This window comes from Drosophila mauritiana, chromosome 3R (genome assembly GCF_004382145.1).
Source record: "Drosophila mauritiana strain mau12 chromosome 3R, ASM438214v1, whole genome shotgun sequence".
Taxonomy (NCBI): Eukaryota; Metazoa; Arthropoda; class Insecta; order Diptera; family Drosophilidae; genus Drosophila; species Drosophila mauritiana.
The window spans coordinates 24,664,284-24,691,589 of NC_046670.1; the positions used below are offsets into that span (position 1 = coordinate 24,664,284).

Genomic DNA, 27,306 nt, shown 5'->3' on the forward strand with positions numbered 1-27,306 from the left:
CGGCCTCCAGGGGCGCCGACGAAAGGGGATTGCGCTGGGCAGCCCTGCATCACTGATTAGGACCCAATCAAATTATCACTGACTACTCCAGTGGACGCACAAACATGTGTTATTGATGCAATTCTTTTTAGTAAGTACATACGATGTGCAATATATCAAATAATATATTCTATTGCTCTGGCCAAAACAAATAAGCCCAGCAAGGATAGCAGCGCGCTCGCTCTCCAGGATATTTGCATTCGAAAGAAAATTACAATTGATCACTGAGTGGCACACAAATAGCTCATGGCTCATGGCTCTCAGCTGCACTGAGAAAAAAATGAATTCCCATTAAATAAACTACATTGCTTGGGGCTTTAGATGCAACTTTTTTGTAATAGTGTTCAAGAGTATGCTACAACATATTTGTAAACTAGCCTTATAGCATATACTTAGTCACTTTTCCAAGTGTAGCTCGTGTGCGGAGCGCTCTGTCCTCCTGCAGCCACAAAATATGCATTAGACTATAATAAATCATGAGCCGGGCAAAAGGCGCAGCGGGAATAAGGACTCGGATAACTCGCAATGAAGTTGCAGGCGGGCAAGGACGTACTCCTCCCATTTACGTGTGTGTTTGGTATATTCTCAATATTCTCACGCTTTTGTACACTCGCATATTGAATTCAATAAATATGTCTCCCCCGCTTATAAAGGGCGCAAAGCTCTTTTAATACCCGATACCCGGACTGAAATTGATTTTGGCTCTGCGACTGTGCGGCTTGTAATACGTGGATTGCGGCATGTAATGTCATGCAGATGACGACTACTTAATGGGTCTCAATCTTGCAGACTGTCAGCGACGATGGTTTTGCGCTGGTTTTGTGGCCAGCTGGCAAAAATTTTAATAAGCAGCTCTTTCAAAGCATCCCGCATTGGCCGCAATGGCAGGAGGAGCCGGAGGAACCGGAGGAGCCGGAGGAGCAGGAGAATCAGGAGGAGTGGGAGCAGCAATGCGGTGGTTGCGGCCAGTTTTGACAGAGTTTGTTTCATATTGATTTCGCAACAGCTACAGCTACGGCGGATGGTGGTGGTGGTAGCTCAACTTTGGGTCCTGGTTTTGTGGCATGCAAAGTTGCTCATCCAACCACTCATTCCCTCACCCACTTGGCCAGCCAGCCAGCCAGCCAGGCAGCCATCCATCCCAGCACACACTCATATACAGGCTTAAACTTTAAGTGCGCCGGTTTTGTGGGCGGCAAAACTTCGGAGCATGTCTGTTAAGTAATTTAAATCCATATTCTGTTGCATCCGATAAAGTTTAGTGCTAAAACTTAAGCGGCTGCCTGGAGATCCCAGCAATCCGGGCATTTAATTGGGGGCTCCCGTTGCTCTGGATGCAGTGTCCTGTTGGTAATTTGTCTCAAGTAACCAAGGAACTTGTGTGCGTGCATTTGTTTATCGTCCTTGTGGCGTATAATTATATGCCACACCTCTCCGCCTTTGCCAGCATCTTTTGTTATTGTACAAACATTGTTGTGCCGCCCATTGTACGGGGATCTATTGTCGGCCATAATTAAATGCGTCCCCCCATACTCCTATTACCTCAAACCCACCTCCACTCCCACTCCCACTACCCCCGCCGCATCCGTATCCGCATCCTTTCTCTGCACCTGTCTCCGCCTGATGTGGCCACATCCGTCTCCCTGGCCGTGTCCGTATCCGTGTCCGAGAGCAGTTGTTTTGGCATATTGTGCATATAAATCACATTAGGCAGCCGAGCTCCATTTTCTATTCAAGGCCGCACACCCGCACTCACACACACACGCACACTCACTTGTGTACAATAATTATGGTTTCCGGTTCAATGATTTCATTGTTATCGATACTATAAGTGGAATGCTTGACTTGGACTTTTGCGACCCACAAAGACCCTGTAATTACACAGCTAATTGCCAGCTGTTGTGGCATTTAAACTAGTCGCAATCCGATGTTGGCCGCTGGCCAGCCCATTTTTAAAGTCACGCGCGAAATGCATTTAAAAATCACACCGATTCGGCCGTGATAAAAATGTGTAAATTGCTGCCATGGCCGACCGCACAGCCACCGCATAACATAATGTTTTGCGGTTGGATTTGGTCCAGCCATCCATTCAACCCGCCGCCTGATCTGACCATAACCCAAAACCCAAACCAAACCAAACCGAACTGAAGTGAACCAAACCGGCGACAGCCTGCCACCGGCTAATGGATGGATTGTGGATGGGCCATGTCGAGGCCTAATTGGTTTTATTAAACGTCACATGAATAATGCCCGCTGCAGCTGCAGCCCGGTTAAAATGCTTTCAAGTCCTTGACACAGTTGCCGTTCCTGTCCGCACAGTGGTAGTGGATCTCCACCCCATTTGTTGACTGCTGGCCAACAGAGATAGCAACCTTGGCGGACACATCAAATATTAAAGCCTCCACGTTGGTTAGATACAGCTCACCTAGAGTGCCAGATGTTTTCTCGGGTCGGGAGTGGGACTGCAATTATTGCGGGGTCACCCAGATATTAATGCCCGTGCCATATTAAAAGATTTGTCAACGGCCAAACTTTTCGGCCATTGTTTTTGGCCCTTGCTGGAGGGTCTCGCTCGCCCAAAGAAGTCCCAGAAATCCCAGCTATGCCGGCTATCCGTTGCTGGTCCATTTTTTGGCCATCGCCGGGCTAATGTCTTTGTAAGTGCCACGACGGCCACGGCGGCGGAAACTTTGGCAGCGGCGAACATTATTTTTTCATCTTTAGTGTGAGCCAAACTGAAAGTAATTTACGCTCGTAAAAACTGCCAAGCCGAGATGCCAAAGAGTGGCAAACTTTATGAAATTTATATACGAACAAGCCGGGCCCGCATGGTGGGTATTTGGGAATCTGAATCTGGAGAGGCCCAGACTTTGCCGATCCGATTTGGGGAGGGTGTCCATGTCCATTGCTGGCCGTGTCTGCTGCTGAGCCTATAAAAACTTCGACAGCGCATTATTTTGCCTGTTTTCTCCTTTGACAATAATGGAGATTGGTCGATGGGGGCAGAAACTGAATGGTATGCTATGCTAGCGAATGGCTAAAAACGGGGCGAGAAATTTACGTGCGCCTGCGAAAGTTCAATAAACGAAATATTTCTGGCCATGATCATTATTTGGCAAACGGAGCGCATAATAAACACATAAAATAAACAAAACTTTTCAATAATCGACTTTTTTCCCTCACTTCCTCGCACTTCTTCGTTTTTCCGTTTTATGTTTGCCTGCGGCGATGGCCGGAAAAAAAGAAGATGGAATCGGGGGAACTGGGTAAGCAGGCGCAGGACCACAAGGAGCAGGACCAAGTTTCAATGACAAATGAAAAAAGTTGTCGCCGCTAAAATAAATACGCATTTTTATAGGCCTTTGTTCTGCGCGAGAAAATCCATACAGGCGCGCATTTTAAAGCGACTTAAAGTCGGCAATAAAACTATTTTTCAATCGTTTGAACTCGGCGGCAGATAGAGAGGGAGACGGGGCGAAAGCGAGACAGCGACACTTTGGAGATTTGGGGAATTGTATCGCAATTTGCATGCACCGCACACACACACACACACACACATCGAGGATTTTCGTGGAGCAGTTTAAAGGCAAGTGTTGGCCAGACACACACAGACAGACAATCGTATGCAAATAAAGGGCAACATTGTAATTGGGGGGAAATATATGTAAATTATTCATCATTGCTGATTAGAAGCCCAGTCGAAGACGCATGCCGAAGGAAAGGAAGGAGGAAAAAGCGAGGAAAAGGATACCCAGGATACCCAGAATTCCAAGAGGAGCCAGAGACAAAGCTGGAGTCGCACGCTTGTTAGCCACATCGGGTTCAGTCTCCGGCAGGAAGTAGTTGAGCAGGACCCGGAGCCAAAGGAGCAGCAATTTGCATCCGTTCGCTTTCTCTCTCTCTCTCTCTGCGTCCTGAATTCCAGGCAGCCACTGCTCCGGAGGGATGAGCAGGGATGCCGGGGCAAATGGCAGATTAGTTTTGATTTTTTCAACGCCCAAATTTCCACTCTCTATTGAATCTCTTGGCCGTAAAGCCGCCAAATTGCAGCCGAACCTACTTTGCATATTTGAGTGGCCCGGACGCATAAAGCACTAAGCACTAGGCACTAAGGATGTAAGGATATGTTAATTTGACCAGCACACAACAGTGTAGACTCGAAATGATGGAGCCTAACAATGGGGCCCCAGTGATTTGAGCCCGGCCGCATAAATTTCGCCCATAAAATTCCCATGGAACGTCAATCTGGATTGGGGGTGATTGGGATTGTGAACTTTGCATAACAATGCAAACGCCGAAAGTGGCGAAAAGTCGTTGGCAAATTTGTGAGCCGGCCTACTTACCGAGTATCTCGACCGTGTGGGTGATTTCACGTGGATCCATAGTGGCAATCTGGCAGATATAATCGCCGGCATCCGTGGGCAGGGCGTCGCGTATCTGCAGATTGAATCCGTTGACCAAACGCACTCGGGGATCGGGCGTCACTTTCACGGATCCGGCGGTTAATATGGCTATTCCGCGCTTCCAGGCCACAACGTACGTGTCTGCAACAAGAGCAATAAGAGCGGATTGAATTTGAGAATCACTGCTGGAATTATGGCATTATAATTGATAAATTATGTTCGAGAGTTATTGAAACGAATGGCGGATTCGAGTGCTTGCATTGCAGTGGCAGCGCAAATTGAAAAGTCAAAATTCAAATGACTCAATTACGGGCCGCTTCAAAGGATCTAAAAAGGCTAGAAATTCAATTTGGCATGGACTCGCAAACACACACACACACACATGCACACTCATCTACACTCACATGCACACGCAGCCAGAGGCAGATCCAGAGTGGAATATAAACCGCAGACAGGCGGCATGAACAACACTGGATGAGAGTCAGACAGGCACTCAGTAACACCCACTTGATATCCGCTAATGTGCGGCATTTGCAATCATATGCCAGAATGAGAGGCAGTCAGACACTCGGATGCTTTCAACAGCAGTAGCTGTGGCAGGACCAGCAGGAGGAGGAGCAGGACCTGGCTGCCATGATGCCAGGATGCCAGCGGAAGGATGCCAGCCATCCAGCTAGATGAGAGCCAGGGTGGACCTTTAGCTTCAGGCTTGGTTATCTCATTAAATGCAAACCATCATATAAACATTTATAATTCCTATTATACTCAATACTGCTTAAGCAAGCCAAAACCATTTAGGAAATCCTCTTCTTACTTTAATAATGATATTCTGTGTAATGTTCATTTATATCATTTTTCATAAACAGTTAAAAAGGATATCTAGTGACAATCATGGTCCACCCTAGCGCACACTAATACACTCATAGGCACGCTCAAACACTCATTCACGTACGACAGTCCAATGGCAATGGCGCATTCATCGAACTCATTAATTGTGATTCCTTTTTCAATTTATGTGAGTTGCTCGATGTAAATTTCCGAGCGCGTGCAAAGCATAGATGAACGGCAAGGGGGGTGGGGGGGAAGGATATGGCAAGGATATTGGGAGCGGTGGAGGATGCGGAGTTGGGGCCGCAGAACTGAAGTATTGAAATGTGTATTGAAGCTACCGGATTTGCTACTAATGATGTATGACTTCCGTGTTTCGGCGCCGATGAGCGGCGTTCATTAAAAATTAAAACAATTTTGCCCGCCATCGACGAATAAGTGAGCTTTTCCACTGCCAAAAAGATCTGGGGTACGGGAAAATGACTAACAGCTGCGGGCAAAATTGTGGGACACTGATTCAAAAGGATTTTACAACTGCTTAAAGGATTAAAGAAATGTTTGTAGCTACTTATGCTAATGAGCTACACTTTGAAATTGTTCCATTTTGGGAAAAAAATATTAATTAATTATATGAAATATTAATGTCTTTATGAAGAAATAACTTCATGAACTTTATACATTGTCCGTCTATATGCAACCTAAAACTGCCAACGAGTTTTTCATAATATGTTTAACCATTTACCCCAAACACACGGCATTAGCATATTTGAGCATAATCTTTTAATAATATTTTGGCCGCAGCTGTAGGCAGGCGAATCCTTTCTTCCTCAAATTGATTTCACCACAAACACAAGCACACACCACAGCAGTGGATGTGAGTGAGTAAGTGAGTGAGTGCAGCAGGACCTCGGTTGCAAGTTGGCTGGGCCGTAATAAATGCTTATGAAGTCATTTACATGCGCATTCAAAAAGCGTATTTATTTGCAATGAGTTCAACAACATCAACAAGCCAAGGCACACGGTCTCCGTTCCATGAAAAGTTGAAAGGAGGTGCAGGCGGTGCAGGCGCAGTGCACTGCAAAAACAAATAAATAAACGAGCACCACCTGCTGTCGTTAGCGTGCTCTAAAAGGAGTCGAAGGTGGAGTTGTGGTTGCAGGATGTGGCAGGGAGGATGGGTCGGGATATGTAGATGGTGTCCCTGCCGCAGAGCACGGAAAGTATAATTCTTTAGGCTTCCCGGCTGGCGACGGCAATGGTGATGGCGTTGTCGATGGCGAGGTGCTGGGGCATTGGGCTGTTTGGCCTGGAACGTATCCTCCATGCATAGATCCTGCTTAGGATTGGGGCGGCATGGGCGTGCTGCAACACGTACGTGCTGGCAAAGTGCAGTCATATCATATTAGCCGCTTGATTGAGTTATGAATGAAGCAACGTCAGTTGTAGTTGGTACATTGCCAAGTCGATTTTTGCGCTGGAGCTTGCAAATTGGGCGAAGCCTTCGCATTACAGCCCAACTCAGGCTGTCAATTATTTCGTTTCCCAGAAGGAATTTCCAGCCACACAATTGGTTAATTTCAACGATGTCGGACTAATTGGCTGGGTTTGTTCGAGAGCTGTCAGCATATTTCAATTGCCAGTTCTTAAAATGTTTCGTTTTCGTAAATTCGTAAATAGACCGGAAAATTGCATTGTGCTTGCCAATTACTCACATTTTTTTTTAAAGATCTCTCTCGTGTTTACTCACTTAAGAGGAGTAATAAACCGATCGAGGACAAAACTAATAGCATTTAAAGATGGAACATATATTTTTATAGGTCTAGCTGGCATGTTGCTGCATAAATGAATTTGGCAGCACTGGTTTGTGGGGTGGCAAAAATAATTATTCTGCAGTCGCCGTTCGGCAGACTCTAAGCTAAGATTGCGCAGGACTCAGGATCCTAGTCCGTTGCAAGGGCACACATAAATCAGGAGCCTCGTTCCTGTGTGCCTTGTACTGCTGCCTGGCTGCAACTAAATAAATTGTTAACTAAAATAACAACAATCTAACGAAAACAAGCAAAACACGAAACGCCTCAATTTCCGGTTTAAGTGTTCTAAACTAAATAGAAAGGCACACAGAAATGGATGGGGCAGTGGGGGGCGGCATTACGACAACAATACATGCAAACAATTGCGCCGTTAAGCGAGCGGCAAGTCCTGGCTTCAGGATTCGGGATCAGGCAGCAGGATAGGAACTGGAACTGGAACAGGAGCAGCAGCAGGAGCAAGCGGATGAGGATGAACGAGTTGGATGGCGTGGGGCGGAAACTCGGTAAAAGCATTTTGGTTTTTGTACGTCCTGCTCATCCTCACTGGGCTCACATAAACATGGCCTGCTCCTCCTGGACAAATGGCCGACCACACACGTCCTGCTGCAGAGCGGCATAGCGGCTGGTTCATTGTTTACAGCCGAAAGCCAACTTTTAGTTTTCCACACTTCACCCAGTGACAGAGATACTACACACATCTATATGCATAGCTATAGAGCTATATGCACATAAATACAGGCACAGGCACAGGCACACAAAAACATACACGACCAATTCAAATATGGCCAATGCTCGCATTGTTGCAGCAGCGCCTTTTGTCTGTTTGCTCTGGGCATACTGTGCGTATGCGCAATATGCCAGCCATCGTCCGCCTTGAGCTCGATTTCTCACAGTGTGTGTGTGTGTGTGAAAGAGCAGCGGGAAAAGCGGGCAGAGCAGGGAAACAACGGACCAAAGGCCGACCAACGGACATGTTGTTTGTCTGAGCGCAATTTATTGCATGTCGGAAAGGCCAATATTATAAGATGATGACCCCCGAAGATAAACGATGTTGCGGCTTAGCCGCCGCAGGCAAACTAGAGCGAATGGGTCAGACTTATCTGCAACTTCTTGCGAAACTTTGTGCCAGTATGTTTGCCCCAAGTGTGTGTGCAAGTATGTGAGTGTGAGTGTGTTAAGTGTGGTGTCCGTGTGCGTGTGCACGGAAAAAGCGAAATTAGAACTGTAAATGGCATTAATATTGAAACTTTGTTGCCTCCACAGCCATATACATACAACATACACTATACAGTACACACGATGCCAAGTCGAGTGGTCCGTTCTGCTGTTTGCACAACTTCAACTTTTGCGGTACGATTCCATTTCCGTTTTGCTGGGGTAATAGTTTCGAGCGCCGACGCTCCATCAAAGCGTAATGAGCGTTTGTATGGCCGCAATGACGGGGTTTTTGTGTTTTGAATTTTATTGCATTCGAGTTTACAGTCACAGTCCGTTACAGCCAGTTACCAGTTACCAGTTACCAGTTGGCATTCGGCATTTAGCCATGTGGCCGGTTGTTAAATGTTTTTGCCCTCTGTTTGCTTAGACCTTGTTGCTGTTTTTAAGCGAAACCGCAATGAAAAATTCACACGACACTGGCTTTGGCATGCAGACAAACTCAACTGAGCAGCGTATAAAATGGCCAGAGCAATTAATTAGCCGATTTGGAAAAGCCTAAAAATTGCAACTGCAGAACTCTGGCTTCTTGATGCTGCATTTGGCATTTTAAAATTAAATCGGATTTTCCATTTCCGGCATATTGTATATTTGGAAAGTTTTTGGCAATTTTGCCAGTTTACAAGAATAAATTATATAATAATATTTACTTGTCTCAAAAGGCACAGGATTAACATGCAAATTTGGCTAAGCAAACTGCCGCAAAAGAACATCCTGCCACCTGTATTTGTTTGCTTTCTTTGCCAGGATAATAAAACATCCTGCTGCCCAGGATATTTAGGTGACTGAAAGAGATACTGTACACAGGCCTAAGCTTCTCGTATATAATTACGCTCTGACAGTATGAACTGTTTGCCACTTGTGATCAAAGAAGTCTTTGGATTTTCCGAAATTGATATTGTCGAGCTGGCATAAGTGCAAGTATTTCCACTTTAGAGGGTATCCTATTTTTGCCGGAGTGGCAAAGGCAAAAATAGAAGCACAGCAATAGCAAACGCAAACAAAGCAAAAGAAACAAGCAAGCCAGCTAGCAGCAGACAATGAAATAAACAGACTTTGCGTGCCAGACATTGAAGAACAAATAAAAATTCAAATGAAATGATAATGATGAAATGTTTCACTGTTTGCTCGCACTCAGACACGACTATCCATACCGGGGGAATGGGTAAGAGAAAGGAAAAGGGAACGGCGAATGGCCCACTCGAGCTGAAGGATTACTCTTTCGGCGCGCAAGGATCCGTAATAAGTGTTTAAAGGCATTTTCATATTACATGGAAATGCTCACACGCGCCCTTTGTCTCTGTTTGAGTGTGTGTGTGTGTGTGTGTGGAGTGTATGAGTGCGAATGTGATTTTCGTTCTCTCAAATTTTACGAGTACGCATCGCAAGGCATAAAACGAAATGAAAATGCGCATAAATTGTACAAAGTGCCGCGTGAGAGTCTCGGCGGTTTAGTGCGCTTTTAAAAATTCTATCAATTATTTTTTTACACTTTATGTTCGCGGCCATAAAAAGGGATGTGTTCCGGCTCACCTGCAGCCGCAATCAGGCTAAATCGCCGGATACTCGTTGCCAATCATATTTCAGAGGACCTGGCCCCATAAAGTATGCTACATTAAAAACAAGAAATCGCGCGGCGGCTTCGCTTTTAATTATTCCGTTTAAGGGCGCAAGTAAGCCGCGAGCTGAGCAATGGCTGTAATGAAATTGTCGTATGGGCACTTTATTAGCATAATGCCGCATTAGCCAAGGGGACAAAGCCAGCGGGGCAAAAGTGCAGAGCTAACCAAGCCATGCCAAACGCCCAGGCAATTTATTTTTCCCCTCCAACGCCGCGTGTCCTGCCCGTTTATGTATTTACTTTCTTGTGCTTTATTCTGGTATTTTCTATTCTCAGCCATGCTTTTTTATTATTAGTACCCAAATGCCCGCAGCTATAATTTTGTTGCAGAAATTGTCTGTGTATCGCATCGCCTGCGTTGCCAGCTCCAGCTCAAGCTCCATCTTCGTCCTCGTCCTCGTCCTCATCCTGGCCCGGCCTTGGTAGCTATGTCCCAGCGTCCTGGTCGAAGTTGCAGAGTTCGTCCTTGTCGGAGGCAATCAAGTGCAAGAGAAACGCAAATGAAATTCTTTGTTCTGTATTCGTTTTCTTATAAACGGATACCACCCACCGCAGACGTCTCAAGCTCATATGCATCTACATAAGGGGAGACATCCTACACGTCCTGTGCACTTAGAGAATGTTTTACCACGTACTTAACACTTCCAAATTGCAACAAGAAATCAAAATTTAAGTAATCCTTTCCTAGTAAACTAATATTAACTAAAAGGCAAGGAATTGGAATTGAAATTCCATTTCAGATTTTTTCTCAGTGCACGAATAAAATGTATTCCAAGTGTTTGGGTCCGAGTTTTTATGTTGCGTTTTGTCCCCGACGAGTGGCACAAGTTTCGACCATCTTGCCCAGCTTTATTTCAGCCACCCACAGCTTTTTCATTCGAATTGCCTGCTCCTCGCATGCTGTTGCTTATGCTAAATCCCTGTTATGTACAAATAATCTCGCACACACGACCGCATTTAAATTGAAAAACGTACATGGACCGACCACGGCTCAAATGCCAAGACTTGAGTGAAGCGCAAGCAAGGAAGCACGGAAGAATGGCAGGATGTACGGATGGAGGGCAGGATACCACAGCAAAAACGCCGTAACCACTACACATGTCTTGGATGGACATCTGGCCGTCCGCTTCGACCGCTGCTCCTGTTTTTCTGCGGTCGGAGTGCCCCGGCAGCAGGATGAAATTTAGTCCTGTTGGGGGGATTAATGCATAGTTGTGGCCATCGCATAATGTCGGCTTAATTATTTGTATGGCAGAGCCTTCGACCGCAGCATTTAAATGCAAACTGCGTGGGTGAATCAGCTCGTGTCGGTATGCCTGATGGAAAATGCTCGGAAAATGGGCGGAAAAGGGGAGTGTTGGGACTATATACTATTGTATACTGTACTCACCCGTGTTGGCCACTTCACAGGGCAGCACTATTGTCTCGCCGGTGATGAATTTGAATGTCTCCGAACGTGATATGAACATGGGCTCGTTCTTGGTCATCATGCTCTGGGCGGACACTGGAAATGGAAGAGATGGTTGGAAGGAGACACAATTTTAATATGAAATGCCTTTTGGTATTTTCGTACGCAATATAAGTAAATTACTCAAAATATTATTACTCGGCCTGACCGACGTGTGTGTGCATATACGCACACATGTTCGGTCCATGGACGATGTCATCTAGATCAACACAACATCTTGTGGATGGTCAGATGTGTGGCTAATTGGTTTAGTGCATTTAAGAATATTTGTCAGATGTCGGAAAGTTCATAAAGTGCATTTTATTATGCCCATCCAATGAAACTTGTCAACTTTACACACACCAGAAGTTGCCAGGGATGGGCGAATAATTTAATGCACTTGCTGTTGATTTGCTAATCAATTTTATATGTCAATCTCGGCATTTGTGTGGGAGTGTGGGCGTGGGTTAGGTTTTTGTATCTGCAGCTTGTCTGTGCGAGTGTAAAGTGTTAAAATGCACTTAAATATTAAAGCCCACTTTCTGGGCCTAAGCCCCAAGTGAGCCCTGAATTAATTCAATTGCCAACACCCACCGGCACGCACAGATAGCGATGCATGGTGCATTTGCGTATTAGGTAATTCGTGTCTTGCATAATTTATTCAGGCCCACGGTGACCACATCAAAGGACCTGCTGCATGCCTGGGCATTAGGGTATTTATTTGGTTTTGTAATTAAACAATGATTATTGCATAAATAGCCAGGCATTGCGGCCAGCCCCAATTAAACTCAATTAAATGCCGCACACACATACACATAAATTATCCAACTTCCAACTTTTCGGGTCACAGTGGGTCAGAGGCAGTGGAGTGGAGGAAATCGCCCCGAAAAGCGGATACGCTCATATCCGGTTACAAGGTAATCGATTACTTTTAGTGTGACAGGACAGAACGCGGATACAGATACGACTATGCTGGCCGCACTTCCGAGTCGCACGCAAAAGCGGAGTGCCATCAAGGATCGTCTGTCGAGTGTCGGGAAAATCGGGAGTGGAAAGTGCTGGGTGGAAAAAAACAAGAAAAACTGTGCGTCAGCTACAAAGCGCCGGCGACGAGGAAAACGACGATGCCAAAAGGCGATGGCAAACAATTTAATACGTTTAAGCGAATGTGTCAACAGGGCAAGCTGCCTTGAGCCTTAGGGCTCTGAGCGATGAACAATGAATGCGGGGCTGGAGGTCCTGCGGAGGGTCCTGCGAGTGCGGATGCGAAGGAGCGAAGAGCGAAGACCAAGCACTTTTGACACCATGACAAGGCCTGACGTGGCCAGCCAAGGTCCTGGAATTGAATTGATTCGATTACGCTGCGGGCACAATAATGAAGTGTCAAATGTTGTATTTATCTGCTGCGGAAACATTCGGGCAGAAAGCACAGGCCAGGACTCTAGGCAGGACTCTGACTTTGGCGAAAAAGTAGGTAAGCAAAGCCAAAAGTCAGCAGCACGCACTTGCGAAAAAGTGGAGCCTGTCAGGCGACAGGACTTGGCACGACCCTCGATGCCATGTTGCTGGCACTTTATTTGATTCGTCTGCTGCTTTTTCTGCTCAGGACTCGGCTTTTTTTGTCCTATTCCTATTTTTTGACCTGCCTATTTGTGTTTTGTTTTCTCGCTGTTTCCTTGTGCCGTTCTGGCCTGGTAAATATAATTTCTTTTGTAGCCCGGCTAGTCAGTTGTCTGTTTTGAGCCCGGCTCGTTGCTTGTGACAATATTTTCGCAAGCCGGATAAAGGCGTTGGCAGCACGTGCCTGTGCTCCTGTCAATCGAGTCCTTGATGCGGATAATAACGAAATAATGTCAGAGGAGGCAAGTTGCTCCTCCGTGGAATGCGAGGCAAGGGTTTCCTGCCCTGCTTGTTGTCTTGGGATTTGCCATTCGAGTGCTAATAAACCAAATGACTTTGTGCCACTTGGGCACTGATCCGCGTCCCCGGGAAATTCAGAGGGGAGCTGAGATGAAAAAGAAAATAGATGAAAGAATATTTTGTCCGGGGCAAAAGTCGAGCCTCAGTCATTTGCACTCACACGTGCCGCAGGAATATTTCCTGCATATTTATTTGATTTCAATTTCATCCTCCGCTCCCCAGAGGTGAATGTGCACTCATTGAACCATAGTCGAAGTTCGTTTTGAATTGGGAGTCCTCTATTTGTGTCTGGTCAGTTCGGTAGCCAGTTCGCCTGTTTGCCATGTCTGTGTCTACAATTCAATTTCAATTTTCCAATTTTAGTGGCCGTTCTAGGTCGCCCCGGGCCCTGCTTTCCGCTTCCCGCTTCATGGGCAGGATTTTTTGTTTTTGCGGTTTGATATTCAAAGTTTTTCCATTAAAGTTATTCGCAGAGAATAAGAAAAGTTTCCTCACATACAGTTGCAAATATTCAATTTGAGCAGAAAATTATCAAACTAGTTTTTATACTTCAACAGGCCACGCCCCATCTCATGCCCATCCCCTCCCAACCGGAAGCACCCATTTCGCCCGCTGACCTTCATCAAATACGCCCCGGCGCAATGCCCTCTCCCCAAAAAAGCACGAAAAATGTAACATTTTCGGTAGCACGCAAAGTGCATAAAATATAGAAAATGGCTGGGTGTTCCTGCTGTTCGCAGTTCCTGCAACATCTGCTGCAACTCTTGTAATTTCGAGGCTCGGGGACGCACCTGCTCTGGTGTTCTGGTGTTCTGCTCTTCTGGGCCGGAGATGCAAGTGCGACAAATGAAACGGCGCCAGCTTGCCGGCGCACTAGAGCAAACTGGGTAAATGGACAAACAGCGGAGCGAGCAGTAGGGATGTGAAACACAAAAAGATGAGAAAGTAAAAACTGGAAATTCATTAAACGCCGCGTTGGGCGGGAAAAACTTTAAGCCAACATTGTAAATCCCCCGATAGAGCGCCAAAAGAGCAGATCCTAACAGGTGCATTTCATGGCAGTTGGCAAAGGCAAACACGCAATATCTTTTGAGCGGCTACTTATGCCGAGTGGCCTCTATTCCAGCCAGCTAGCTGGCCAGAGACGTCTGCATAAATCTCCCACATTTCGGCCAGACAAAGTCCACCCATCACAGCTCCATCCCGGCACTATTAGAGCTCCATTCCCAGCACAAAGGGCAGCCAGGCAATGCAATCTGACGGGCGAGGCGATAGGGAACCCAACCGAATAAAACCGAACCGAGCTGCACTGCACTGCACTGCACCGAACTGAACTGGCAAATTTAGCACAAGGGAATCAAGGATTACCTCAGCAAACACACAGAGTGGCACTGGAATTGATGCACTGCGAGAAATTACAGGAGTGAATTATAATCCCGAAGAAAATCTTTAAGAGAAAAGTACTTCAACAGGATCTTTATCAGATATCTTTTGATTTTTTAAGAGTGTTAGTATTAGATACCCATCGATCTATAAAATATAAGCATAGTTTTCTAATCTTCCTTTACATATTTTAATTGTTAATTTTCTTCGCCCTAATCGTGCACTTCCACGTCTCTTCTCCTCCTGCATCAACACACGATTTTCGAACAGCTCTTGGGGGTCGTTTGTGAGGTGGAGACCACAAGTCCGAAAAGCATTGCCAAAATTGAGTGAAAACCAAAGTTTGATACTGTTGTTGCAACGTTACGTGCCACACCCCCGGCCGATGGGCCACGCCCACTTCCGCCACATGTTAAAACAATCTAAAAAGTTAGCGGGAAAACAATGTGATTGCAAGTGAAATATTCATGGAGTGCACTTTTGACATGAAACTTGGCCAAGCCGCAAAAGACGGCGAAGTTGAACTGCAGGCGATAAAGGAGGGGGGGCCGAAATGCTTGTTGGCCAGGTTAGTAGAATGGAATAGAGCCGAAAGGAAAGGACCAGAACAGTGAGGCAGTGAAGCACTAATTTCGCAGCCACACTGGCCAAGCGGCAAACTGATAGTAAACTCCACCGCTGGAACCCGCAATGAATACCCACATGCCCCGCCACTCTCTATGCACCACCACCATTCCATTTTCGCACACATGTGGGCCATAAAATCTGAAGTTATGTTGAACAATTTTTGGCCAACTGCTGTGGGTAATTTGTTTGCTCGCGTTCCTGTGGTTTAACAACATGTTATCCTGCGCCTGGGCCCACGAAAATCAATGGAACGCTACTCGACCGCTGAATAAATTGCTCGTGCGCTTCCCCTTTTTTTTTTGTCTTGTGTGCTGTTAGGGCATTCAGTATTTATTAAGTCGGGATACAAGCGTATCATTTAAAGGGCAACGAAAAGAGATACACGATACACGGACACACAGATACACAGATACAGACACTCTTACTTAGACTAATACGCAACAAATGGAGCAGGACGAATGCAATGTGTCACCTTTATGGCGACAGGAAAATGAAATCACGTTGTCCCTCACGTGACAAATGCTCGGGCTATGATAGATGTCCTGCGGGGGGGATGGGTTAGATCCTTTCTGGGCTCCGGGCACGTTCCAGATGGCCCCAGTGACGACAACACGTAGCGAAATGCGCATTAAATTGTGAAAAATGGAATTTCTGGGCAAATCAAAAGCGTATTACAATGCCCGAAAATAAGTGAGACGCAGCACAGGCGCAAAAACAGGACGGCAAAAAACAAATCAATGTCAATGCTCTGTGACGTCTGGCAGGACCCTCTGCATTTGACGTAACAACATGCGAGTGTGCGAGTGTCGTCGCCACGTGATTACGGCCCAGAACTTCTTCTCTCTTTTCGGCTCTGGTTACGGATTTGGTTCGCCTTTGGTTTCGGTTTCGAGCACATGTCGCCCATGAATATCTGAAAGCATATTTATTGACTTGTCGACGGCTTCGTCACCTGGCTGCTCCTGCTGCTCCTGCTGCTCCTGCTGCTCTCACTGCTCCTGTGTCCCTTGACCTGCCTCATAAGCGCTGTCAGAGCAACTTTCAGGATACCAAAAGGATACCAGGAAGGAGCCGGAGCGGCAGGGACTTCGACACGCCAGTTGAGTGCCTGCTCGTGCATTAGTCAACCTCCTGGCGCTCCGCTTATGCCTACAAAATTTTCACACTCAATTGCCCGGGCAACCTTTTCGCAGGATCACGCGCCGCAAAGCAGCCACCTCCGCCATCCGCCAGCTACTTAGCGAATATGTTGCATGCAACACAGCGCGACAAACACACACAGGCACACCACGCTCGCGCGTATCCTTTGGAGCAAGGACAACGAGTTTAGTTTGCCTTTCGCCAGCGGCGCCATTTCGTGGGACCTTTTGTGCGCCCAGGTCCTTGTGTATAAATTGTATTTTTTGATTGTTGTTGCCGCTCTCGGTGACATTTTTATTCACCCATGCTGTATGCTGTGTATATGTGTGTGCCTGCATATCAGATTAGCGCATATATCATACGTAATGGTTTCCAAATGACGGCAATGATTTCAATTTCACGATAACCCAGCCAAGGGGTGCCACCTTCAAGTATTAAAGTGTTTCGCCTGGCGGGCAGATTGAGTAATCAAAGTTATTACCGAATTCCTGTCTGCCAACGGTGCGTATGAGTAATGCAGCATGGGTAGAGCGAAGTAACGGAAGTAAAATGTTGGTTCCTCCTAGCACTTCGCACTTTTTCTACGCTTTGTGTACGCGTATACGTGAGGTAACTCTGGGCTGCTGCTCTGGATGTTTTGTAGCCCAGTGATTGACGATAATTGACTGTCGCCAGCATAGGACATCAATCATGACGTCAAAATGGACAGCAGGCAGCATGTAAATTGCGTGCGATAAAAACTAAATTGAATTCGGTAAACAAAATGATAAAAATCAGCTCGACTCGGACCGATAATTTATGCAGGGACCAGGACTTCGCCACTCCGCCACACTCCGGCACTCTGGCAGTCCGGAAGTGCGAACAGTGGGATGTCGCCGAAAAATGCTGCAAATTCATGCTATTTGTTAGCCGTTTAATGCGCAACGAAATGAATTTGAATATATCATGACTTTCAGACAAGGACACCGCCGGCTGCTCCTTGCTGCTCCGCATCTCCCTGCCTGTGCATATGAAATATTTCTGCGTGTTAAATGAAATTTTTGTAATTTTCCTCGTGGCGCCAAATGAAATTCACACAATTCGCACTGCCGTGGCATGTTTAACTTCTGCACAAGCAATTCGCATGGAGTCCCCTGTTTAATTCACTGAAGTGCGATGGAATATGTGACATGTTGCACGTGCAACGGAGAAAGTTTCCTCGCGCTATGTGCCGAACAGAAAAAGAAACGGCTGAAGAAAAAAAAAGAGTGCCGATGCCAGGGAAAAAGCTTTAAACTTGCATTCGGGGTGCATTCTTGATGCACCTTTGTTTGCCGAGGTCTAGGCCAGAATGCAAAATAAATTGCCTTCAAAATCGCTGGGGCAAAAAAAGTGGGAATTTACCGGACATGTAGCTAACGATTTGCTGCTGCTGCGAACCGGGAAATTCTGCAACGCTTGAAAAATGCGTGTATGCAAATTTCAGCAACCTGCCAGCCGGCACAGAAAAAAATGTATTACACTTTCTAGTCGATGGCTGTGGTGCAAGTGCAAGTGTGTGTGTGTGCTGTTGCAACTGCAGGTGAAAAAGGCAAGAAAATGGTGGCAAAGGCGAACCGGTGTAGCACGAACTGAGTTCGGGGGTCGTGGCCTAATTTTCGTTTCGCTTTGCACAAAAAAGACGCGGAAAAAACGGTGGGGAGAGCTAGCGGGGCAGAGTCAACTTAATTAGGAGGTTTTCCCAGCTTTTTCCAGGTTTTCCCGGCGTTTTTCAGGCTTTTCATCAGCGCGGTTCGCGCGGTGTGCGAACCGGGTAAATCGTATATATGCCGTATATAATGCGATTCCTGACTGTGAGTCCTGGATGTCCGATCGTCCTTCCTGTTGACTCGCTAACTGGCTTTTTGTTTCGTCCGTTCTGTTGTTGCTACACTTGCCGCATTGTTTCGCTTTTGTTGGCCAGTGCACGTGTGTTTGTGGAAAATAGAATGCATAAAGTGTGAAAAAGCAGGAGCTCCAGCAATGGCGACGACCACAACAGCAACAAAGATGAAAACAACGCACAAAGAGAAACAAATCGGATTAGGGTAGCGGAATTGTGGACGAAAATCTATATGTGTTTGTGTATGCATGTATATGTGAGAATGTGCGCTAGTGTGGGTAAAGTGACCTCTGTGTGGAAGTATTGCGCTCATATCCTTCGGCAGCTGCTGGCCAATATCAATTGCAGTTTACCGTATGTGTGACTGATTGCATAACTATATGGAAATCGCCCGAGATGGCTCTTAAAGCTGCTGCTCTTGAACTGGGCCAACACAAGCTCAATAAGCTCCGAATGCGGGTCCTTTTTCACACATCAATGCACTCGGAAAAATCAGTATAATGATTTTAGGATATGTTCTAGTAATCAGAAGAGAAGTAATGTACTTTATACATTATTTCTTACAAACTCGCTAAGGTATGAAAATCATAGATCTCTGCCATAATCATTAGATTAGATCCTTTTTTCGCTGCGTGTATCCGTCAACAGTGACACAAAGGACGATAACTAGCAGAGTGCATGTGTGTGCTAGTGCCAGGACATGGTGCATTTTTTACGAACAGGCCAACCATTTAAATTCTTCAACAAAGGCCTGAGCTAGAGCCACATAGAGCAGACAAAGCAGAAATGTTTGAAAAATGCGACAGGGCCAAGTGCAAGGAGGAGGAGTGGGTTAAAGCTGACAATGCTGCCGCTGGGAATTTAAGTGGCCACATAACTTAGTCGCCTGGTGACATTAAGCTGAAATTAACCTTGTACTGTCACTCGGACAAAGGCAAGTGCATAGCGTAAGCTGATGTATATTATGTGGCTAAATGGGAGGGAATGAAAAACGGCGGGAAGGGGTAAAATTAATTACGCACCAATGTCGTAATAGCTGGCAAGCGATACTTAAAGCTGGAGAGAGTGGCTGGCAAACACAGACGCAAATGAGATGAGCGGGTTGAAGCGATGCGAGGGGATCAACGGGTCGGATGGGGAATCAGATGCCAAGTGAGATAAGCAAACAAACATCCTTGGTGCTAAATTTTAAGTGTTACAAGGACAACAACGCGCGGTGTTTTGCCCTATTTGTGTGTATGTGTGCGTATGTGTTTGCATGCAAACGGAGATGGCAAGGACCTGCGGCTGTTTTCCCACTGTTCGACTGTGGGTGTCTGTGTGCGTGTGCGTGTGAGAGCCTGCAGCTTGTGTGTGCGCCTGTGTGTGTATAATTGTTTGCCGTTAAGTTTACGGCAACCACAGGCGGTGGCAACAATCGGCGGCATCGCCAGCAATCAGCCAGCTTCCTTCGACTCCTTGATGAGCTCGACCTGTCAATGCCTTTGACACTAATACCCCAACATGCACAGCGGTTGTCAGGACGAAAACCCACACACACGCACTCGAGCACACACAGACAGACATCTCATTATGGCTCTCCGAGCAGTTACGGAAAACGGCTTTGTGCTCGCACGATAATTTTATTCATTCCATTCCATTCGGCTAGACCCAAACGGCAAACGGCAAACGGCAATCCAACTACTTCGCCTTTAATTACGCCAACAGCCGAATACCATAATTAAGTAAGCGGCTTATGATGCACAATTAAACGGTTGCCTTGACAGGAGTTTCATCATCAACGGTATTGGCATTGGGATCGGATTCGGCATCTTTGCCAGATTCAGTTTCCGCCGCCACAAAACCCAATCAAACTTGAAAGGCAGAACACGCATACGCCACGTGGGACGCACACGGCATTAGCATAAAGGCAGCGCGCATGCCACTACCATAAACAACTTACAACTGCCGCTGATTCGCAGGTCTACACTGAGGGAAATGGGGGGCACTAGGCCAGTATATACATATAACTTCTAATACTCCATACGTTCAATCCCGATAATCTTTTTCACCTCCTCTATTGACCTTCTCACATTTTCTCTTCTGATTTTTCTCTAGCTTTTTCTTGCCGTGCACACACTCTGACTTTCTTCGTGTGTTTACATGTATAATTCGACCGGGTCGCACCTTTCATCTAACGAAGCTATCAGCCCCAAGCCGGGCACGTTTGATGTAGCGCAAAAAAGGGTCAACATTGTCATGGCCAACTCGGCTGGCACTGATTTTGCTTCCTGCTCCTGGAATCCTGGAAATATTTGGCCTTGCGAAATGCCTATGCACGCACCGCTCCAAGTGTGCTGATAAAAATGTCAACACACAATTGATTCTCTCGCACTTTTGCATCGGGATAGGATCGAGCATCGGCCATCGACATCGACTATAGCATCATGGCATCACGTCTGTTGTTTGATTTTATTGGGCCACATTTTTTTTTGTGCCCCGCTTTTCTCGGCCTAGCAGCAGTTTTTATTTTCCAGCTTTCCTCTGCAGTTTTCCCTTTTTTTCCTGCGAGCCGTGACCCCAGCCTCATTCGCTTTTCCCATCGGGGCGTTGTTTAGACGACCCGGGCAATTGTTTACAGTCCTTGGGTTTCATGACGGGTCTCTGGCCGTCGCTTGTTGGGCTCATGGCTCTCCTGGCTACATGCTTTGCATGAAATCACGTCGTCATCAGGGCTGACATTATGTCCCTGGGATTAAAGTATCGAAATGGCAGTTTGAATTTATCGCTCAAGTTGCAAAGTGTGATTTTTATTGATATTGATACTCTCTCGACTTTCCACTTGCCATAGTTTCTCGCAGGCAACAAACTTGCGTGAGCGTCATGGTTTATCAACTGACTTGCAAACCTCTTGCCACCCAAATAAGTATATGCAAATATTGTAATGAGCGCTGTGGAGATGCCTGCAAAGTTTTACTATCTTGCGGCTCAGCACAGCTCCACATTTGCATAAGCCTCGAAATAAATATAAGATATATTTTGCATTTAATTATCCCTGCTCCTTGGCAGACGGAGTTCAGCTCGGCAATAATCAACAAGCGGCGGAGCCGAGTGACCGAGCGACCGAAATAAAAACTAAATTGAATTTCACAGTAAATAAAAGTTTATCCGGCAGATAAAGGTGGTTGCTGCAACCTGCAACGGCAGACTACGTGCATTATTTACTGAAAACTGGGCAGCCATTTCACGTGGCCCCATTTTAGTTTGCCCCAGCATTTCAGCCAACTCCACCTGGCTTAATTGCGAGGGAAGACGTGCGTGAGTTTGTGTACATTTTTGCGTCAATTAAGTTTCAACTCTCAGATACTTGGCAATTTACGTGTTGTAGCTTGGCTGTCGCAAGTTTTAAAGCAGATTCTCATTACGCGATTGCGAAACTTTTAATGTTGTTCTTTTGTAAGTTGGCCTTGCTATTGCTATTCCTCCGAGCAGAGCTGCTCATTGTTTCTCGCCTCGAGTTCTGCTGGTGTTTCTGACTATGATTCTGTTTCTGCTACTGCTGCCGCCAGTGATTTATGTGATAATTCCAGCTGAAGGAAGCCTCACAAGCAGATGAATCCTGTTTCGCAGGCCCATGTTCGTCCTCGCATGCGTTGCTCGGCAAACGGATGTGCTCAGGATATGAGCAAGTTTTAGTGCCATAGTTAGTTGTTTATTTTGCGAGCTGCAACTTATTTTTTATGTTCGCTGGCAGGAAGTAATCATCTTGATGGCTCTTGAAATTTATAGCGTATTTTCAGCATGCGGCTGCCTGACTGCGTAGTCGGCGTATCTGCGTAATGAACTACACGATTTTGGCATTAAAGCAGATGCTGCCGCCTAAGCAAAAAGCCAACAACAATTGCACAACACATTCGACTCGGAGACAATTGTGGGCGGTTTTCGGCTTAAAATCCCGGGGGCGGTGTCTGGGCGTGTTCGGTTGTGTGTGGCCATGTGTGTGTTACCGACAGCTTAGCACGGCCTTAATGCCGTTAAACTCAACTGTCGCTAGCGCTTTTAACCTGAGGTTAAATTTTCAATTTGCTTTTACGCTTTTTGCCGGCTCAGACACAAAAACCCCAAGCCAAACCGTATAGTCACCAGACAATGGCAATTGCTAAGCATGTGTGTGTGTGCCTCCTAACCGCCTTTGCCCACTTTGGTCTATGGGAATGCCGAGCGCCTACAGGTTCCTTTTTCCACCAGCACCGCAGCAAATTACTCTGAAGCCGCCGCTTTGTATTGTTTTTCATCTCGGGATATCCTTCTGCTGGTATTTTACTCGCCTCCCATTTTCTTGTATTTTTTTTTTGTACAAGTCGAGCAGACAAAGATACTTATGCACGCAGGCAGCTTTGCCTCTGACCTCTGCACTTGAATTTCGCACAGGCGAAGACTTGAAATTAAATTAATTCTATTGAATTTTATTAGATTTCGCCTAACAGAGTACAATGATCGTCATGATGACGATGGCAAGATGGCAGAATGGCAAGGACACAGCCAAAAACAGGCACTCGAAGCAGTTGGCTGTACAAATTGTACGGAATAAAGTCAAAAATGCTCCTAGACGTCTCCGAAATTCCTTCTGCATTTCTTAAAATATATATATATATATATACATTGCTTGTTGGAGTGCTCTTATAATTCAATTTCTTGGTGCTCTTGTTGGGGGCTTCCGACAAATTTGTTGAAGTAGCATATTTCATGCATTAATTTTTGTTTGCTGCCCCAAGTTTGGCAATTAATTTAATCGCACTGAGCAGTCGAGGACACTGTCAAGAAACAATTACGTCCTAGGCAATAAAAGGAAATAAAATTCAATTAAAAATTAAATTGTGAATTGCAGGGCAAGGACATGCCTTTAAGTCCTGCCTACCGCACAAAGCCTAAACACAACAACACAACCGGAGAGAAAGGACGAAAACAGGAGACAGCGAGAAGGAGGCCAAAAGCGTTCCAAGCAAGCCTGAGCCACGTTTGCATGGCATACTTTTGGGCGCTCTGTAAAGTCGAATGCAAATGCTTCCGTTTCCGTCAGAAGAATGGAATGCGAGTGCGTGTGTGTGTGCGTGTCCGTGTTCGTGTGTCGGGATGCCTGAATTCGTGAAACCTTGACACAGAAAAGGGAATGCCAACCATTCCCATATGGCGAACTCCTACCAATTTCATAATTCATCTAATTACCGAGCAGGGGAAAATAAAGCACGACACTTTCGGCCATATAAATATCGACAGACGCCAAGCTGCAAAATGCTCCTGGCAGCGACCTTTTCCTTCAGCTCAGCTCAGTCGCCAAATTTCAGCAAAATGACACGAAGTCACGTGTTAGACTTGGCGACTTTGGCGCTTGTTAACTTGCTAGCCCGCTGGCTAATGGCTAAAACGAATTCCCTGTTTGTCACCGAGCGACATTTAAGACTCGCCAAGATTTAATGAAACTCAGCCAGAGTCTCTTCTTGTGTGCCTGTATGTGTGTTTGTAAGTGTGTAAGTGTGCGAAGTACAATGGCCAATACAAAAGTCACTAAATCTCTAAAAGGAAAACCAATTACGACCATTACCACATATGGCAATTACAAAGGACCGTTTCCTGTCTGCACGCGCTCGAACAGCAAAGTCTCATTAGTTGGCCACAAAAGTGGAGTGCGGGCGGGGGGGGGCTTTGGAAAGGGGAAGGTAGTGTGCCACTTACCGCAGATGTCGAAGGATATACGTATGAAGGATCCGGAGTTGGGTGGCTGTGGGGCTAGAGAGGCTTTGGGGACCGAGGAGTAATGCACGCTGGCCATGGATGACTGGCAATGTTAATGACTCTAAAGATGATGGCAAAGATGACGAGCACTCGCTGCCATCGAATGTCCTGGCAAACTGTTGCTAATGCAATAAAGCGACCATTTCACGTTCCACATGCATTATTCCCTGTTCAATCAATTTGCCGGCTAGCCGGTTTGAAAAAGCAATAGAGCTTTTCTTTTTTTCCCTTTCTCGACCTCCGCAAAATGCAACACAAATATTATATTACCAGCATATATTTTTTGATACATTTTTATGGACCTTTCGGGCCGGACATTTTACGGCTCCAAATCATTTTGCACATTTCGCCGCAATTTATAAAATAAATATGGGCGGAAAAAAGCGTAATGGAATTTATAGAACAAAAGTGTGTATGCATAAATTACAATAACATCTGTACCCGCCCACTATTCTTAGCTGCCGCCCACTCTATATCCGCATATATGTTTTCTTATTTTTGCGACTTTTTTTCTGTTGTTTTTGTCATACTCGTATGCTTTTCCGCAGGAATTTCATTTGGCGAATTGTTTGCCTTGTGTCGTAAATTTGCAGTAGTAAAAATTGTTAGTTGCGTTCCGTTCTCGCAGGACACAGGACATCGAACTGCCGCCGCCATATGTGCGTGTTTACAGGCACAACATATACGGGTTTTCATGATATTCCATAGTTTATGCCATCCAGATGATCTATGGATTGGATTTTCAGTTTCTTGTTTTATATTACCGAAACGCCCACCAACGCCATTGTTCTCCCTTATTGGGCATGCAGAAACCCATTAGCCCGAACTGGGTCTTCTAGGGATTTCGCATTCGTGCCGGCTCCCCACGAGAACTGAGGGCCCAAAAATTATCTCATTAGCATATTGCGTGGCGGGGGCCTATTCCCGGCGCATATCGATAAGGTTCGTTAAAAAGATTGAAATGTGCGATTTGGGGCGATTTAACCAATGTGGCGAAAAGGCGAGAGGCAATCGAAGTGGTAGTAGGGCTCCTGGCCCGCGGGGGTTGAGTGTTCGCAGTTGCTTGTTTTGACACTTGTCACCATTAAGTTAACAGCGCCAACAAGGGTGGTGCCGTATGGAAGGGTGGTTCGCTGGTTGGGTGGTTTGTGGGCTGGGTGGTTCGCAGACCGGGCTTTAAATTCTGCCAAGCCGTTTGACATGCCCGCCAAGATGTCGTTCGTCTACTGCTGCTCACTGTTCGTTGTTCGCCGGCTGGCTGGTATTTTATGCTTTTTAAGTCAGTTTAAGATTTTTGTAGCCCACTCACAGACTGTCAATGACAACGGGGAAAAGAACGATGGGAAAAAGTGGTGGAAAAAGGAGCAGCGCAGTCGGTGGAGGAGCATCGCCTCCTGGGAGTCTTGGGGCACATATAGCACCTCCCATCCGCCACGCTTCGCTTTTCCCATTTCTGTTAGTCATTTGGCTTTTACTCGGCGCGGATTACGTTTTTATCCCTGTTGCCTGAAACACTTTCACAGCCAATTTTATTATACGCGAGTGTTTCGTTTCGCTCCGTTCGTTTCACTGGCTTTCGCTGGGAAAATGGGAAGCCTTTGTGATTCGACTGCTCTGTTGCTGATTTTGCCGCTTTTGCTGCTGACGCATTTCGCTGTTTGCTGGCTTCGTGCATTTTTATGCCGCATACTCGTATAAATAAATCTGTTAGTTGTGCATGTTTACGACTTTTAAAACCAACTCTGGGGAGCGAAACAGCCCCACGCTGTCAACTTGTTCATAAGCGTCACTTTTATGCATACTTCAGTGTGTAAACAGCGTGAAATTTTGTAGCGAACGTTTTGCAAAATTTATAAGGACAAAAAATAGGGAACGGGGGACTTAAAACTTAACGCCAAAACCATTCCCGACTTATGCAAATCGAAATGAAAAATTAATGCCAGCTGTTTCGGCGCGTGTTTGAGCTTACTTGCTAGTTTCCAGCTGCCAGGGAACCAGACCAATTGATCGGTCATTCCAAGTAAAGTACCTACAAATGCCAAAGCGAAGGAGAAGAAGGTGGTGGAGAAGGAGGAGGAGGTCAGAGTTCCAGGTCAGACAAGACAAGTGTCCAGAGCTTAGCCAGCAACCCGGGGTGCTGATTTAATGCCCTGCACTTGAGCCTCAGTGCGTAATTTTATGAGGCCCATTCCCGGGTTTTATTGGCCAGAGCGCCGACAATAAACTGTTTATGTTTATTATTTGCTGATGACCTACGTGCAACAAACCCGGGAGCAGGAGCTTCAACCTTTAATAGTGGCGCGTCAAATGAATCACTTACGGCCATTCGAACTGAAGGCCCGAAAACTCTTGCCCCGTGAAATTCCTGACCATTCAGTAGGAGCAACTGAGAATGTTTGGCAGTAGTAAAAGCAGCGGATGTGGCCTGACTGCGTAAATTACAAATTAGCAATCACACTAAAACCGGCGCAATAAATTCCCAAAAGCTTAAGGCAAACGAGTGCCGAACAACTTTTCATATTCAAAGCGTCAACTCATTAAACGGCCCTCGTCCGAAAAACTACGAGCAGTTCAACTCGAATCAAATGAAGCACGAAAAACAAATCAAAGTTTCGCCGCTCGGAACAACCCACCCACTCACTCACTCGCACTCACATTCACATTCTCGACTTTCAGATATTCACAGCCCGATTCGGATTCAGATCCAGATACAGATACAGATACACACATTTACACCCGTACTTTGGGGGAGAGTGTGAGTGCAAATAGGATGCGGATGCGTGTGCGTTGAGCAATTTGAGAGCGGAAATCAAAAATTGACCTTAAATCCCTGAAACGAGCGGCGAAACGAGTGAGAGAGCCTGGGAAATGGCTGGCTCGAAGGCGGTTCTGGGTCGAATCAAACGCGTCTGGGCCATTAAATCGACACCTTGCATGCCATGGGTTGCGCCTCCCCATGAAATGAAGTATAAAAGTAGCAAAATAATAAAAATTTATTGAGAAATAAAAAACAATTTAATTTATTAGTATTTAGTGTAAGGGGAAATAATCGAAGTTATAAATTTTTTATGCCAGGCCAAGTCGGCCGAAGCCAGCCCATGCAGGTTCTTTAAATGCCAAGTGCCTGCGAATAGGACGAATACAATGGGCGGGCAGTTAAAAGGCGGAGGGAAAACAAATGAATTGGAATACGTTGGCAGTCAGTGCCAAAAATAAAGCGGAAATGCTGTCGGATGTGT

At 46.0% G+C, this 27,306-nt stretch overlaps 1 protein-coding gene across 1 annotated transcript in view; it reads right to left on the reverse strand.

The window, feature by feature from the left end:
- LOC117144629 (interference hedgehog) overlaps nucleotides 1-27,306 on the reverse strand; it is a 120,749-nt gene that overhangs the window by 20,861 nt on the left and 72,582 nt on the right. Inside the window, exons 4-5 of the mRNA XM_033309924.1 lie at nucleotides 11,308-11,421; nucleotides 4,383-4,583 (exon numbers count right to left, since the gene is read on the reverse strand). Coding sequence (XP_033165815.1) covers nucleotides 4,383-4,583; nucleotides 11,308-11,421 — 315 coding nt within the window. The remainder of the gene's footprint in view (nucleotides 1-4,382; nucleotides 4,584-11,307; nucleotides 11,422-27,306) is intronic.